This window comes from Lytechinus pictus, chromosome 13, assembly GCF_037042905.1.
Source record: "Lytechinus pictus isolate F3 Inbred chromosome 13, Lp3.0, whole genome shotgun sequence".
NCBI classification, from domain to species: domain Eukaryota; kingdom Metazoa; phylum Echinodermata; class Echinoidea; order Temnopleuroida; family Toxopneustidae; genus Lytechinus; species Lytechinus pictus.
In genome coordinates, this window is record NC_087257.1 from 21,575,537 (window position 1) to 21,592,230 (window position 16,694).

Genomic DNA, 16,694 nt, shown 5'->3' on the forward strand with positions numbered 1-16,694 from the left:
TTCATAAAGCTGTTTATAAGTTACGAGCAACTTTACAACTGACTGGTGATCCTATTATCTGCATCAAAATTCCATAGGTGTTGAGTAAAAAACTAAGAAAGAAAGGATCACCAGTTATTAATAAAGTTGCACATGACTTATGGACAGCTTTATGAAACACCCACCAGATTTTTTTTGTCTGGAGAGAAATATGGGGATTCAATGAGAAGAGGTGCTGAGTGGAATTCCTGTGTAAGGATGTGGCCACAAATGGCTTTACTGTTATAAAGACACCTTTACCAAATTCAGAGCTGCTTCTTTCACACAGTAATCCTGCAAGCATCTTTTCATCACTAATGTTAACATTCAGTAGAGACAAAATAATGGGAGAATACAGGAAAGACACAGTGAAAGATGGTTAAAAAAAGTGGGATTCAGAAGGGATGTGCATCTGTCAGAGCAGACTTTCCCCACATTCACATTCTGCCCTTTCACACGGTTTAAAAAAATCGTAATTTTAATGATGATTCCAGTGAAAAATAAGGCTAATGACAAATATTTAGCATGTGTGAAACCAAACTAGAACATGATTAGAACCATGAACGCTAATCACAGTCAGGAAATTTAGCAATCATCATTACAAAGATGATTCAAGAGTCACGTGTGAAAAGGCCCTTTGTTTTGTCTACGATGAATGGAAGATGAGCATGCGCAGGGTTTGAATGAAAAAACAGGGCTCTGGCTTTTGATAAAGGTGCTTTTCATTATGAAAGTTGATTCTTAAAAAAACTAATGCTCCTTTCTGTGAGATATGACACTTCCAGGCAGGTTTCATATGTATTTATGATTAAGTACAATGGAATCGTTGATTTTAATTGGCTGTTGAACCCTAATACCATGGTAGTTACCACCGTGGCAAAAAGTTTGTATTTGTATTTTTTATGAAATGGGCTCATGTTCATACTACAGTCATTATTTAGAATTTATGCATCAGTTTATTTTATATGTATTCTACTGTACAGTCTTATGAGTTTTTTTTGTACATTTAAGTGTTAGTCACATTGAAAAATGTACTATTATGAGATGTACCGTAATGAGGTTGTAAAACTTGCTGGAAATCACATTCGCTATAAAAGCCTGACATGCTTGCTTAAGTGGGGATTTGATAAGTAGTCATCATAAAGTTGTCATCTGCAGAATTGAAATGTTTACAGTATTCACACATCAAATAAGCAATTGACAAATATAATTATAATCTCTTCTCGTTGATTGAATAGTCAGGCAAAATATTACAAGGGGAGTGTTCCATGAAGGACTTGTCGGACATTTTATCCGACAAATACCATAGCAACAGTGCCTATCAGCCAATCAGATTCAAGGAAAGAATGTTGATAAAACCGCTTCCCTGGACTTCATTGCTTTACCAATGCTCTCCTAAATGTATAGTCTGAGAAAAGAATAAGGAGGCCCTCTCAAGGTGCAAAATGACCAGTAACTGATTTGATATCTTGAATGCAATGTGTGTGTACCTCAACTATTCAATTCTTGAATTATTAAAGGTCTAGTAGAATATAAAACAACATTAATGCTTTGAGCAGTATTCCATGATAGATAATAGTAAAAGAATTATCTTGTGATTTTTTGTCTCGCCTGCATAGCAGAGCGAGACTATAGGCGCCGCTTTTCCGACGGCGACGGCGGCGTCAACATCAAATCTTAACCTAAGGTTAAGTTTTTGAAATGACATCATAACTTAGAAAGTATATGGACCTAGTTCATGAAACTTGGACATAAGGTTAATCAAGTATTACTGAACATCCTGCCTGAGTTTCAGGTCACATGACCAAGGTCAAAGGTCATTTAGGGTCAATGAACTTAGACCATGTTGGGAAAATTATTTTCAAAATCTTAACCGAAGGTTAAGTTTTTGAAATGACATCATAACTTAGAAAGTATATGAACCTAGTTCATGAAACTTGGGCATAAGGTTAATCAAGTATTAGTGAACATCCTGCTCGAGTTTCAGGTCACGTGACCAAGGTCAAAGGTCATTTAGGGTCAATGAACTTTGGTCAAGTTGGGGGTATTTGTTGAATTACTATCATAACTTTGAAAATTTATGGATCAAGTCCATGAAACTTGGACATAAGGTTAATCAAGTACCACTGAATATCCTGTGCGAGTTTCAGGTCACATGACCATGGTCAATGGTCATTTAAGGTCAATGAACTTTGGCCGTGTTGGGGGTATATGTTAAATTACCATCCTAGCTCTGAAAGTTTATGGATCTAGTTCATAAAACTTGGACATAAGAGTAATCAAGTATCACTGAACATCCTGTACGAGTTTCAGGTCACATGACCCTGGTCAAAGGTCAATGAACTTTGGCCGTGTTGGGGGTATTTGTTGAATTACCATCCTAATTGTGAAAGTTTATGGATCTAGTTCATAAAACTTGGGATATAAGAGTAATCAAGCATCACTGAACATCCCCTGTGAGTTTCAGGTCACAAAACCAAGTCAAAGGTCAGTTAAGGTCAATAAACTTAGGCCATGTTGGGGTAATTGTTGAAGTGCCATCATAACTTTGAAATTTTATGGATAGAGTGAATGAAATGGGGACATGGGTGTAGTTGACAGTCTTAAGTCTCCGTTCAAATGTCATTTATGGTCAATGAACGTGGTATTATGTCATTATATGAATGATGTTTTTGTGAATGATTATTTTATAGTAGTTTTCAAAGTTAGCACTGCTGCTATATTAAATTGCGTAATGCAGGCGAGACTGCCAGAGGCATTCCACTTGTTTAAAAAGAAAATTACTTCCTCTCTGGTGTACAAATTCAATTGCAATTTGCACTCACATTAATTAAAGCAATCCTTTCTGGATTCACAACTCCACAACAGGGTATAATATACCATAGACCATTTTTTTTATTACATGAATTACACTTATTTTACACATCCTCCTTATAATGTGGGTATTAAATGCTCTCTTGATCTGTATTCAAGCAACATCGGGTAAATGTTTCATCAGTCAAATAGTTGCTGATTTTGAAAGTGACAGCTCTCTTCCTTATGTTTTTACTGTTAATGTTATAGAATCAATTGACCAGGATTGTGTAGGTTGTCATTTTTTCCTCATGGAAAATGCAGATACTTCAATGTAATTGGCTATTTATTAATTATGCAGTGCCTCAGCACCTGATATGAATTTTTAAAGGTCTTTGTAAGAGAGCTACTGTACTGTACATGGGGGCATCGGGTGATGTTCATATTATGGGGAGTTGCTAGTCTGCTGTGCAAACCCTTCACTCGAGTAAAGGGTCTGAATTGAAGCCTACTCATGCCTTGTGTACTGAAGGCCCTCACACAAGTTCAAAATTGATTTTTATACATGTACTTTTTTGTACATTTTCTCTTTTTTTCATGACTTATTCATTAGCTCTAAATATATTTATTTTTGTGGTAAAGATTTTTTGCCCTTTTATCCCTCTCCCGTTAGTACGATAAATCACATAACTTCAAATGGTAGATGTCACAGCCATATGGTTCATTTTTTATTTATAGTTTTTAATCTGCCAGACGGCCAGAGTATAGTAGTTTCACTTACATGTGCTTTTACCAAGCTCCAAAGAAATAACGTCTTTATGTCACATTCCTATAAATATTTATAGCTCCCTGGTTATAATGTTTTACCTATTCTGCTTCCTTGCATATCAATGTATTCCAATTGATTGAATTCCTTTTACCGGTAATGGTAATGATACATACACCGTATGTCTGAACATTTGCTGCAGCTGTGTATGATATGACATTTAGATGTGTATCACTCTATGCTTGTGGTTTATGTTATCCGACTGCTGAGATAAATACTGTACTGTAAATGTATGCTTCCATTCAAGACACTGGATGTACCAGTATATGAAATTCATAATGAAATCAAGATGCAGGCCCTAGAATCAAATGGGGAAAGAAAAAGAGATGGAAAAGAAAATGTATTGGAATGTGTCATTTTCAAACTAGCAAAGTCTATGATTTTATTTGTAGGTTAAAAGTAAAAAAAAAAATCTTGGGGGCTTTGCAAGTAACATTAATTTAATTTTAAATATAGCGATTAATTGTAAATCTTGTGATTAATTGCTTGGCTGCCTTTAAGAGAAAGTTTTGTATTTCCTATATTAGATCAACCAATCGCAAATTCCAAATAAGTTTGCTATGCCAAAAATTAACATGTTATCAGGAAGAATTTGAATTAAAATAAATATGTTCCTACCTGTATTAGAAGAACATAATTACATGTTCATAAAAAACATCTTGAAATATATTTTTGGGAGGGGATATTGAATTATTGAACCACTCTTTCAAAGTTAAGAAAAGCATCATGTCTCAAGTGAAATAAACATAAATTGGCCACTGTATAATTTATGAGAGGGTAACTGTCTGGGAACTACATGTAAATTGAATTGAAATTGTGTTATGAACATGTTTGACCTCAAAGTATTAAAGGGATGTTCCGGGCTTAAATAGAGTAATATTCACAGAGCAAAATGCTGAAAATTTCATCAAAATCAGATAACATATATAACAAAGTTATTGAATTTTAAAGTTTATCAATATTTTGTGAAAACAGTTATATGCACATCGTCATGAATATTCATTAGGTGGGCTGATGATGTTACATCCCCACTTTCCTTTTTCTTATGTTATTACATGAAATCATAAGTGTTTCATTTTTTCATACATGTTTCATTTTTTCATACATGTGTAAATGATGTGTCTCCATTATGATGAAATAAGTTGGTGGCAATATTAAAATATCTAATGCATTTTATCAAATGTCAATCCAATTGTTTTAGTTCTTGGTAGAAAGTTTTTGAATAAACCTTATTTCATATACTAAAATATAAAAGAACAAGTGGAGATATAGCCCACCTAATGAATATTCATAAAGACATGGCTAGAACTGTTTCACTGGAATAATGCAAATCTTTAAAATTCAATAACTTCGTTATTTGTTATCTGATTTTGATCAAATTTTCAACATTTTGCTTTGTGAATTTTACTCTATTTATTGAGATAGAAATATCTCCAGCCTGGACCATCCCTTTAAGTGTTAACCTATCATTTAGTGGACATTAGTGGAATTTCAATTACCGGTAAAATGATAAAATAATTTATCATGAATTTCAATTATTAAGCACTCAAGGTATCACTTGTTTATTAGTTAAGCTGAAACATAATCTTATTTTAAAATTATGAACCTTACATGAAAATCCCCAAGTAGAGAAATGCAGAATTCCCTTCAGTTCCCCAGGTTTGCTATCAACTGTCTGTTATGGCTCTGCATGTATATTCCAGTGCCTTTGCTGGCACAACCATGGTTGCTTTCGAGACGACATGCGAACATAACGAGACATTGATTGAACACGATGGAACATTAATGTCATTTTGTACCGTATCCAAATTCAGATGTCCAATAGAAATGGCATACATTGACATTGAGCTCATGCAGATGGTAATGGGGTATAATGTGTCTCCCTTAATTTGTTCAGTATTATTAAAGTGTAAATGTGTAGTATAATGACACTGATAATTATCCTTAGAAAGTGTATGAATTATTTAATAATAAATAATGACATTGATACTGACATTTAAATTATATAAAATCACTTTTAGTATCAAGGGTAGCTGTGATAAAACTGCTTGCCGGTCCATAGGGCCATGCATACTGGTTATTGTATTTATTATGATAATTGTAGATTATATATGCTATTATCTATCTCCAACTTTTTTTTTTTTATCGATTGTCTTTTGCTCATGCCTAGGCATATTTAAAATTATTTTCTAAAGCTACTTTTCACAACTTACCGCCTAAATATGCAACTATAAAAGCTATAGGGATTTCCCGGCAGTGCTCTATTTTTTTCCTTTTGAGCATTTTGGGGGCTAAATTGCCCCAGCCTCTGTGTATAAAGTATGTCCCTTCTCATGCCACACCCCCTTCCTAACCCTAGCTGCCCCGCCCCTTTATTTATCTCTCTTCCAACCTATAACATTTACTATTTGTCAATAACATCTGTGCTTGATTTATACATTATGTAGATGGTATTTACCAAATTATGAATCTTTATTACCTTGTTTCACAGCACAACTACAATATGTATGCATTTTTCAACGAGAGTTCTGCAAAATGTATTTTGTTTATAGTGCTTTTTTACTGTACGGAAAATCTTTTGCCCCTAAACATAATTTTTTTATTACTGACAAAGAACTGTATTTTCCATATTCTTTGGCTCTGTGAAGGGACCAACAGGCCTCTAATATAGGCCTCCATACTCTGATATTAGAAACGTTTAACTTTATTTCTGATTTAAAAAGTGATTTACAAAAAGTATCTAAAGAAAAATAGTAGGCAGTACAATTTTGGAATCGTCCAAATCGTGATTTTTGTTGTTGAAAGTTCCATGTACAACATCTTTTAATAAATGCATTGCTGGGACAACACATGTTTTTTACCCACATATTTTTCTGCTCTTATTGGTTGCTTGAATGTAACTCTGAGTGCATCTGAGATTCAATCCTTTGGAGAACATTTTTTTTCTCATAAATTTCCTTTTTTTTTAATAATGTGAGAGCTCATGATTGATTTGATCTCTCAATGAAGACTTATTTTCTCTCTGAATTAGAGTGTATTCCCTTTTTTATTGATGCCTTAGGACCTCATCTTGGTCAATCGAGCAGTCAAGTAATCATTTCCTCAATTTAACAAGCAAAGTTCACCCCAATGCACTTTGATTGCCCTTGACTTTAAACTCTTTCATAAAAGCCAGTGGAGACTCCATGCAATATGTATTTATAGCTCTTTCATGCAAATATTCCTTCTCCTGGCAAACACAAACAAGGCATACAAATAATTCCAACGCCTACCAGAGGACAGTGCATAGTATCAGATTATAACCCAGGCAGGCTCAATAAACGATCCGGCAGGGATCCATTGAATTTGCCCATTGGACTGGCAAGCAGGTCATATGTAGTGTGAGATCAATGCCAAGCATTGGTATTGTCAGTGCCGTGCATCACGGCTGGAATCCCAATACTGGTTCTGTATTATGTTTTCATAGGCTGTACGCCATCGCAAAGCACAGGCAATATTGGCTTGTTGGTGGATATGGTAAATTGAGTATGCTCACGATTGAAGTGCCAGGGAAGGACTCGAAGCTTATAGCATTGTTAGCAAGGAGATGGTAGTGGTGGTGTATGCACGTAGCCTACCGGAACCGGGTCAGTTCAGGCTTTGGGATTGCTGAAGCCTTGTCACCGTAGTATAATTCTGGTTGACATCACTCGCTCGCGCCGGCTGCTACGTCTCATTGTTACACCCAGCTATACTAGGAAATTCAACCGATAGGAGAGGAATACAGGTCTTCATCTATGCTTATTTTGGAGTATATATCATAGCTTATTAATGTTTGTGTGTATTACCGGCAACCAGGAAGTAACATTTTGTACTACTATCTACCCATGAGTATGATCTAGCGATTAATTGATCTAGGTCAGACAGCATTGCTTGTTTAATTAACGAGGAAAGATTATCTCCTTGAAGGGTGGTATTTTTACTATTGCACCCTTCAACAGGCAATATAATGTGGATATTGACTGTAAGCTGTTCCAGTGTACTTTTGTTCCATTGATAAGCTGAGGTTAGATGTTGTTGCACAAGGAACAGGTTTATCTCGTGGTGATATTACATTGTCATTAATTATTAAGGTGTGATATTCTGACTATTGAACCCTTCAACAGGCAATAAAACATGAATATTGACTAAAGTTTTTTTTTAGCGCTTGATCCATTGATTATCGGATCGAGGTCCAGCTTTATTTGCTTACTGCATAATAGCAAGGACATACATGTATTCACCCCATGAGGACATTTCATCATCATTGAAGTGCAATATTGTAACTATTGAACTCCCTCAACTGACAATATGATGTGATTATTGACTGTTTGGTTTTCCAGAATATATTCCATTGATTGTCAGAGGTCAGACCGTACTGGTAGCTGCATAACAAGGACAAGTTTATCTCAGGATTGTAATAAGTTATGTGATATTTTGTAAAATTTAACTCTCCAACTGGGCAGTAGTTTCTTCACATTGACTGTGGGTCTGTGAGCTAATTATATTCCTCCTTTGAAAATATCCAAGAGTGCTTGCCAGAGGTATATTGTATTATATTACTTCCCACTCCTGAAGGTTAGCTCATCACCCCAAGCTCAGGTAAATCCTTGCTTTTTATTGGTTGAAATACATGTACCCTGGTACCTGTACACTGAGGTCGACCTCATCGAGTTCATGCTTGTACATGCGCAAGATTCATTCATTACAAAACGGAAACACCAACTCATTAGGATTCCTGGCTGTTGCCAGCTCACATTGAGACAGTCAGCAGTGAAATTGATTGATCACCGAGCGCATGAATTATCTTGTGGGAATACACTGGAGTTTCGATTAGCATGAAACTTATTTTAATTTCTTCGGAATTGAAATATCAAGTGAAAAGCACAATTGTTTTGAGGAAAGAATATCTCTACAAACTTGACGTAGTGAAGAGACTTTTTTTGCTGTGCATTCATGAAAACATATTTGATCATAATACATTGTTGATGTAGGTAAACTGTTATTGGTGGAATTATGCATGAATGGTAGCTTTACAAATAATGATAGAGCAGTGATATTTGAGAATCAAGTACTTTGGAATAAATCCATATATCAGCATTCTGCCTCACCGCACTTTGCCGTCAGCTGTGTGGAAGGTACCAGGCTCTTTAACATTTTGATTTTGATTGTCCTTGGAGCTGGAAGCATCTCACATTACCAGAACATTCATTCTAATCACTTCAGACAACGCGGCTTTACATGCTCGTTGTCTTGCTCTTATATTCTGATTCTCATTATGGTTGCCATGGAAACAGTGCTCTAGAGAGCTATTCAGATAACTCTTTGGTATTAGAGTCTACTGCGACACCTCGCTGTTTACATTTCTACTGCTATCGCCAGACACAATCAGAGAGTTTGGGGTGCATTAGAGGATTGCCGCTCCCAATAGAATAAGTCTTTTCTTGCGGAAGTGATTTGACGGATAACTTGCCGAGATGATTGATATCGAAGAGGCGATGGATGCGGACATGGAGGAGAATCCAGAAGATGTGAGTATTTGTAATATGCAGTCAAACCTGCTTTTAGTGACCGCCTTTGTAGATGTGACCACCTGTCTGTAAAGATCACAAGTTTGGTTTCTCTTGAATAACTCCTGCCCATCTTACAAAGAGTTGCGATTGATCTGATCAATCTCAACTATGGAAAGCCAGCAAAGCCCATATCTAAAATGCATGTTAGTTCAAAATGTTTTCTAGACAAAATGTATATTACATAAATTCATTGTTTTCTTGACAATTTGGTGTGTTCGCCTTTGTTTACAATACAAAGGACATGTTGGAAATTTCATGTAAAAAAAAATTATGACACTTATGGATTTTCATAGTTACAATTGATTTGATCAATCATAACTCTTTGTAAGACAGGGCCCTGTTCTCCCCATTGAAACATGTATTACAGGAACACCCGAGAGACGCGACCATGGAGACTAGACTTCCCTTGTCCAGACTTCTTTTGTTTTCCTTGACTCCTTGAGTGTTTGTTCTACAAGATATTCAGATATTCTATACAGTTCTACCAATGTTCTACCCGAAATTTGTTATTTAATTCTTTGTCATTAGAGGAAACAAATTTTAAAATTGATGTCACTTTTTTTATGAAAAGGTTTATATTAAAAATTCAATGAGTGTCCAATTCTATCTCAACTGGTAAGCCTACATTGTATTGCATGGACCTATTGCGTACATGATGTATGGGATAAAAGATTCCAAGCAAAATGTCTTTGAGTTTTGATAATCATGGCTGCTCAGCTTTCAGCTAAAATATCTAGCCAGCGGTTGAAGCATCAATTTACTTCACAGTCATCCTATCTTCTTGGTTATTACTTGTGGTTCAACCATTTGACTGGTGGTCCACAGGACTTGCAAGACTGATCTTCACACCTTTCAATTTCCCCATCTACTTTTTCTGTTTCTTTTCTGGAGCATAATAGTGAGATATGCACTACACTGATTTACATGTACAAGTGGACTTGGCATTAACCACCCCCTTGATAATCATGTACGAGATGTGTCATTTTTAATGTGCTCTGTCTCCTTGTAATGTCTAGAGCTCAGCAAGCTTCATGCCAGGTTCATTCATTTTTAACCGAACCAACAAAATTGAAAAACTAACTCTAAGGGAGGGGGGAGGGGCACTCAATTATCACTATGCATACAAATTACAATACCAAATATTTTTTTTTGAAATCACCCCTTTCATGTATATTTATTTCTCAAATAATACCCTATTTATTTCCACATAAATTTTTCTTGGTACAAATCCCCCCTCCCCCCCACCTTAACAAGTGTAAACTGTATTGAAAATACATGTACCCCGTGCATACATTCTAGTCCCACCTGTGTACCGATATTGGGTTGATTGCCCCCCCCCCCCCCTGGCCCCCCCTCCATTTTCTGCTTTTCCTGGACCAAACTGGTTGTTGGTCAATTCCTTGTCAATTGCATTCCATATTTTTCTTCCCTTTACGTTGTTTTTTCTTAACCATTTATGTATGAAAATGAAACAAGTTTATTCATATCTGTAGATAGATTATGACAGTGAAGAGTACAAGTATGTAGAAAAATTCGAAAATCTTTGTAAATAATGGTCCCATCTGGGCCTATTTGTGTTAAGGGTTTATTATTGAATGTGATTTCCAGCAATGTTTCAACTTTTTTTTTTTTTACATTTCTTGATGGGTTATTTTGCATTTAGTAACAATCTGATACCTGTGCATTTACATCTTATAGGTGGAGGTCACTGAATTGCTCAAAACCGTATTTGGAAGACAGAATAGAAAATTTTAGAAAAATGTATTCCATTATGAATTGTATGTGGAATATATAATACAGACTTTGTATTGTATAAAGTTTATACTTGTATGATATATTCATTCTTGAGGCACAAACCTGGCTTTGAATATGAAAATGTCACATTTGGCATTTGAGATTCTTTCCATTTTGTATTAAGCTACCCTACAGAGATTTGGCGACAAATGTTCAATAGTCTTCAAAATGAAGTGCTGTTCAAAAGATGCAACATTTATTTGATGAAATAATCATGCATGCATCCAAAAGTTGGCAAACTGTATATTTGTAAAAAATAAAAAAAATAAAAAAACATTTGGTTGAAAGTGCTGTCAAGATTTGAATACAATTATCAGGGTTCCCAGGACATCAGGGAAAATTATTTTACTTTTTTCCAGTCAGGGAAAAATCAGGGAATTTGATAAAAGATACCTCAAATCAGGGGAAAATGCCTCGAATGAGGGAAAAATCAGGGAATTTTGATCAGCCCAAAAGTCGAAAGCACAGTAGTCAGTCAGACTCTGTTATATTTTGTTGCATATCAAAACAATATCCATTGAATGACTGGTTATGGTGGTACTAATAAGTTTTACATTATCGTTTTTATACTGAAAATACATGTACATGTAACAACTTAAATAGAAAACATGCAAAACTGGGAAAGGATTTAAATAATTACCAGGGAATTTTTAAACTTCATCAGGGAAAAATCTGGGAATTTTGTTTTCTTGAAAAGCTGGGAACCCTGTTTATGATGCAGCATCTATCTACCTTGTGCCATGATGTCTATCAGTATGAGAATCAGTCTTCTTCCTAAATCAATTATTAAGCTTTGTCAGAAATCCAGATGATGAAATCAAAGAAATCATACATTTGCCAAGTTTTGCCTAGTTTTGTCAATCATTCAGTAGCAGTATGCTTAAACTTAGTTCACTACATGTACATGTATAATATTATTATATTTAATGAAATTAAGAAAAATCACACCTGGCTGCGACCCAACAAGTACATGTACAGTCCTATCATTGGAAAATATATGTTTTATATTTTTGCAAGTGTACACTCTGAATTTTAAGGATTTCAAAATAAATCCAGCTTTTAATAGCAGATGTGAATAGTGACCAGTCCATCATTGGACTTTATTTTGAATCCTAAGGATTCATTTTTAAATCTCAAATGACTAAGGATTTAGATTAAGAACAAAATCCTTGGCTTTGATTTTAAATCCACAAGGTTTGAAATTTTTAGCTGGTCACTAATCACAGCCATGGAATTGTTTTAAATTCTTGAAATCTATTGTATGGAATTGTTTTATTGTCAATTTTCATTCTATGTACTCCTGGAGTGGTGCCTAGCAAGAGTTCTCCCCAGGGTGTAGAAATTGTTTACTTTCATTTATACCATTTCAATGGAATGACCAGAATATAATTATTGGTCATAAACTTGCCATTTGTTAGAAGTATGCCAAAATACGTAGAATACGAGAAATTATGTTTCTTTGCAGACTTTGCATGTAAAAAACACTTAAGTTGCTTTTCAATAGTAGACACTTTGCTAAAAATAACTTCATGTAAGTTCATGAGAGGTACGAATAATTCAGTTGTGAAATGCTGTACTACATTTATGTACTTCCCCAGGAAGTGGATATGCGTATCAAATATGGTTAAAACAAATTAATTTTTTCCAAGACAGGAAAGCAGTGGTGTTAAGCTTTTCATTCTAGATAACAGACAGAAAGATGTTCATTCTGATAATTTACAAAGAAAAAATGATGTCCTGTCTTTATGCATACTCGGTAGATCTCAAAATCGATGATATATGAACCCGCAACTGTCACCTTTTCAGCTGCCAATTTATGAAATGGCCCTAGAAAAAGGTGAGGCACGCTGATGGCGTTATGAAGAAAGATGCAGGTTTTTAATGAGAAGTCGTGAGGATACCGTATGAAGTGTTTTTGTCAGGTTTGTCATTGGGTGAATGTCATTAGGGTTCCGTAATGGCACAGGACGTGATTATCATTTGGCTGCTCTGATGTGCTTTAAGGAGAAGCCTGGAAACTAGACGGAAGCCAGGAGGGCAAGATGCATTTTATAATGATGCCCGGAGGATAGCAAGTATTGACAGTATAGATGAGGGATGGCAGAGGTACATGTATAAGGATAGGAGGGAGATGAAGAGAAGAGATGTGAAAGAGAACATACGAGGAATTGGAGATGGAGAATGCAAGTGAGAGAGAGAGAGGGAAGAGGGGGGGGTGCATTTTGTAATGATAGGAAAGAAGATATTGGAAATATAAGGTATTGGAAAATAAGGAGATACATGTAGAGAGAAAAGACATGAGAAGGGATAATGGAAAGATGAGGATGGAAGAAAGAAAGAAAACAATTGGGGAATAGGTGATAGGAAGTTGTAGCGAATGAGAAAAGGGGGATCAGGGAATAATTTTCCTGGTATTGCATCGCAATTTGCTCCACATTTTTGAAAGACTGCTATGCATACAGTCTTTTGTATAGCATATTTTTACATAGGACTGTACATTACTTTCTCTTATGACCAAAAATGCTATTCAAATTTGTAAAGCAAAATTATTCCCTGTGGGGTGCATGAATACATGTTAGGTTGGTAATATTGGAAATTAATATCGGGGATTAAAAGGAAGAGTTATTTAAGAGAAGGGAGTATGGAGGAAAGAAGAAAGTGGAAGAAAGAAAAAGGGGGATCAGGATGATAGAGAGGAGAGGGGGTGCATTTTATTATGATACTGGGAGGATAGGGGGAAAAGGAGCTATATTGAGGGGGGTAGTGCATAGAGCTTGTTACTACAGGATAAATTTTCTCGATGCAAGTTAGACTGCCGTGAATTTAATTTCATTAATTTGATGTTTGCAATCATGGACCTACTTGTAGTAGATCCATGTTGCAATCCACCTCGGGTAATAAATTATGCTGAAGGCACTAGGAGAATTTGTGAAATATAGAGAGAATGAGAGAGAGATCAGACAGTATATCGACTGCACAGGTCTTTCTTGACAGGAAGTTTTTTTAAAACACCAAGTTTTTAATTCAATTCGCAGCCACTACATCAAATTTAATGAGCGATGCTTTCCACATTTACTTCAATTTTTGCGGTAGTACATGTTGTACCCATTCTTGATTAGTATAAAGTGTGTGAGTACACCAAAGCATTAATGAGTATACTGCTTTGAATATGAACACAGCAAAGGGTCACAACAGATGTCTCAATGATAGTAATTAATAATAATAATAATTCAATATTTATGTAGTGCCTATTAAAAAATTCTCAGCCCTTTGTACATTATACAACCTAACTTTGTCCAGACTCGATCCGGCTTTCTCACCCAAGTATGATAGGGGCACGAGCTTACCATCATCTGGTATGATGGAAAAATCCAATAAGAATGCTTTGTTATTGAGGATGTCATCGAGAGTTGTGACATTTTGATCGTTTGAACGTATGGAAAGGAATCCAATGGATATATGAACATGCAGCTGTCTATACATGTAACTCTGCCGAGTAGTCCCTCGAGTCTCAAATTGACTTTAATTGGCCTGACTGAATTTGAACATATATGGGTGTGTTGCAAGAAAATCTTTGCTAATGTTTGCAAGTTGACGTAAGGTGCACATTTTCAAGTGATGGATCAATTTCTACTATTAAAAGCAAACCAATTTACAATTGTTGATGCAAGAAAAAGATGAGCAAGTAATTTGCCATTTGAAAAAAAATGTGATTGATTTGCAATGTCAATCAATTGTCTTTGTCTTTCCAACCATGTATATTTCTAGCTAGCAATGAAAATGTTGTAAGGCTGGGGAACAAAGTGTGGAAATTATAGTAAATTTTGAAGTCGATTTTCTCTGAAATGGGTTTGCACTGTTGTATGTGTGATACGACAGTTCGGATGACCGGTGAAGAATTATACATTGCACCAAAGAGTGTTAAAATAAAAACCAAAGGTGTAATACTATAGGTGCTGTTAGTAATCATCACAACACCATTAATTTGGTGTATAATGCTTGGCGTGGTTCTTATTTACACCATCGCTGTATTAATTTGCAGTGTATCATTGGCTGATGTTGGGTTTTTTTCATCTGCAATTCAGTCAAAATGTGAGCAGTTACAAAATAAAGTTTGCAAAATATAAGTTTTTTGGCTCAAATGTAGAAACCAAAAAATTAGAATATGTATCTTAAAAATGTGCATGGATCCTGCATGTTTTATTTAAAGTTATTGAGAATGAATTATTTTATTGATTTTTTCCAAATTCTAATCCAATCAAAGCAGAACAAGTGCATCAACATTTCAAATTTTGAAAAATCCATTTTAGAGTGAGAATGAAAATTGAATCTTTTTTCTTTTAGTAGAGATAGAACCAAAAGGTGAATCATTTTGGGCCAGATTTCACAGTTTTATCATTTTTATTTGTTTATTACCTCACTTTAGAAGATAAAGACTTTGGAGCCTCTTAGAGTTGTGAGTATTCGTCTATTTATCAACAGAAATCAAAGTAATAAAAAACTAGACAGCCTGTCATCCTTTATGTCTCTTAATGCAGTAAAATGGGAGTAAAACTTTAAAAGCTAATTTCATGTTGAAATGCAGACTTAATTCTTGAAACCCATTTTTCTACACTGACTCCAAATGAACCCACATGTTCATCATTCATGTAAATCTGATTGAAATATGGAAGTTGGAAGTTGATACAGTCATTTACTTGTGAAAGTGTATGTTTATAATTTTTTCTGTATCGTTGATGTGTCAATAATATCATGATATTGAATATGTAAACCAATGATTGAATTTGTGAAGCTATCTATAATATCAATAAGGTACATGTACATGCACAATTGAGTGTAATCTACAGTTGAAGGTTATGTTACAATAATGTAAACTTACAAATGAGTCTATATATGTTTGCAATGAATATAACCCCAAGTTCGTGTTTTACTTTCATTAATAGTAATGTGATGTGATAGAATTATTGTTAATTGTTTATCTAACTTTGTCATTTTATGTGTTATGGTATTGATGTTTAACAAAATGTTTTCTCACCAAACTTAAATCCCATTTGTTACAGCGATCCTACTCCGAGTCCTATGTTAAAAAGAAAGGTTAGTGTATGACTGTCGGCCGGCATGCAGCAACGCTCACACAACTTTTATCAACTCAAATCAAGCTTTCTTTGTGTTCAGTCATATTTGTGACATCAATTTTCATTCTTTAACCAACTCCTAATACTTCCTTCGATTGTCTTCATTTGATTTTCAGAGAGAAACTTCAACTTCTGAGAAGTTTTCATTTTTTGTTTGTTCAGTTGCAGCTCCCTTTGCATTCCCAATACTGCCAGCTGCTGTATGCCATAAGCTAGCTCTGTTTTTTATGTAAAAGTACATGTGCTTGTAAATGGTACCTTACATATAATTCAGGTGTCCTTGTTTCACAAAATTAATTGTATTCATTGATTGTTGATGAATAATTTCGTTTATTTTTTCCATTTATACTTTGAATTTAGTTCTCATTTTCACAATTTCACAATTCTAAGTTTGTATTTTTCATTTTATAATTGGACTTTATTTTTAAATGAAGTATTGTGATTTTTTATATGCATTTATATGCACAAATCCTCTAATATCACTAGATAAATCTAAATTAATTTACATGTATGGTAGAAAAAAATCATACTCTAAGA

General features: G+C 34.9%; 1 protein-coding gene across 5 annotated transcripts in view; it reads left to right on the forward strand.

Moving 5' to 3' along the window:
• The first annotated feature begins 6,920 nt into the window (after positions 1-6,920).
• Positions 6,921-16,694, forward strand: part of LOC129274329 (5'-AMP-activated protein kinase subunit gamma-1-like) — a 32,522-nt gene continuing 22,748 nt past the window's right edge. Inside the window, exons 1-3 of one of the 5 annotated variants that reach the window (XM_064108860.1) lie at positions 6,921-9,186; positions 15,449-15,478; positions 16,083-16,116. In XM_064108860.1, coding sequence (XP_063964930.1) covers positions 9,133-9,186; positions 15,449-15,478; positions 16,083-16,116 — 118 coding nt within the window. In that variant the 5' untranslated portion in view covers positions 6,921-9,132. The remainder of the gene's footprint in view (positions 9,187-15,448; positions 15,479-16,082; positions 16,117-16,694) is intronic. The other 4 variants (XM_064108865.1, XM_064108863.1, XM_064108861.1 and 1 more) reach the window with 4 other exon arrangements.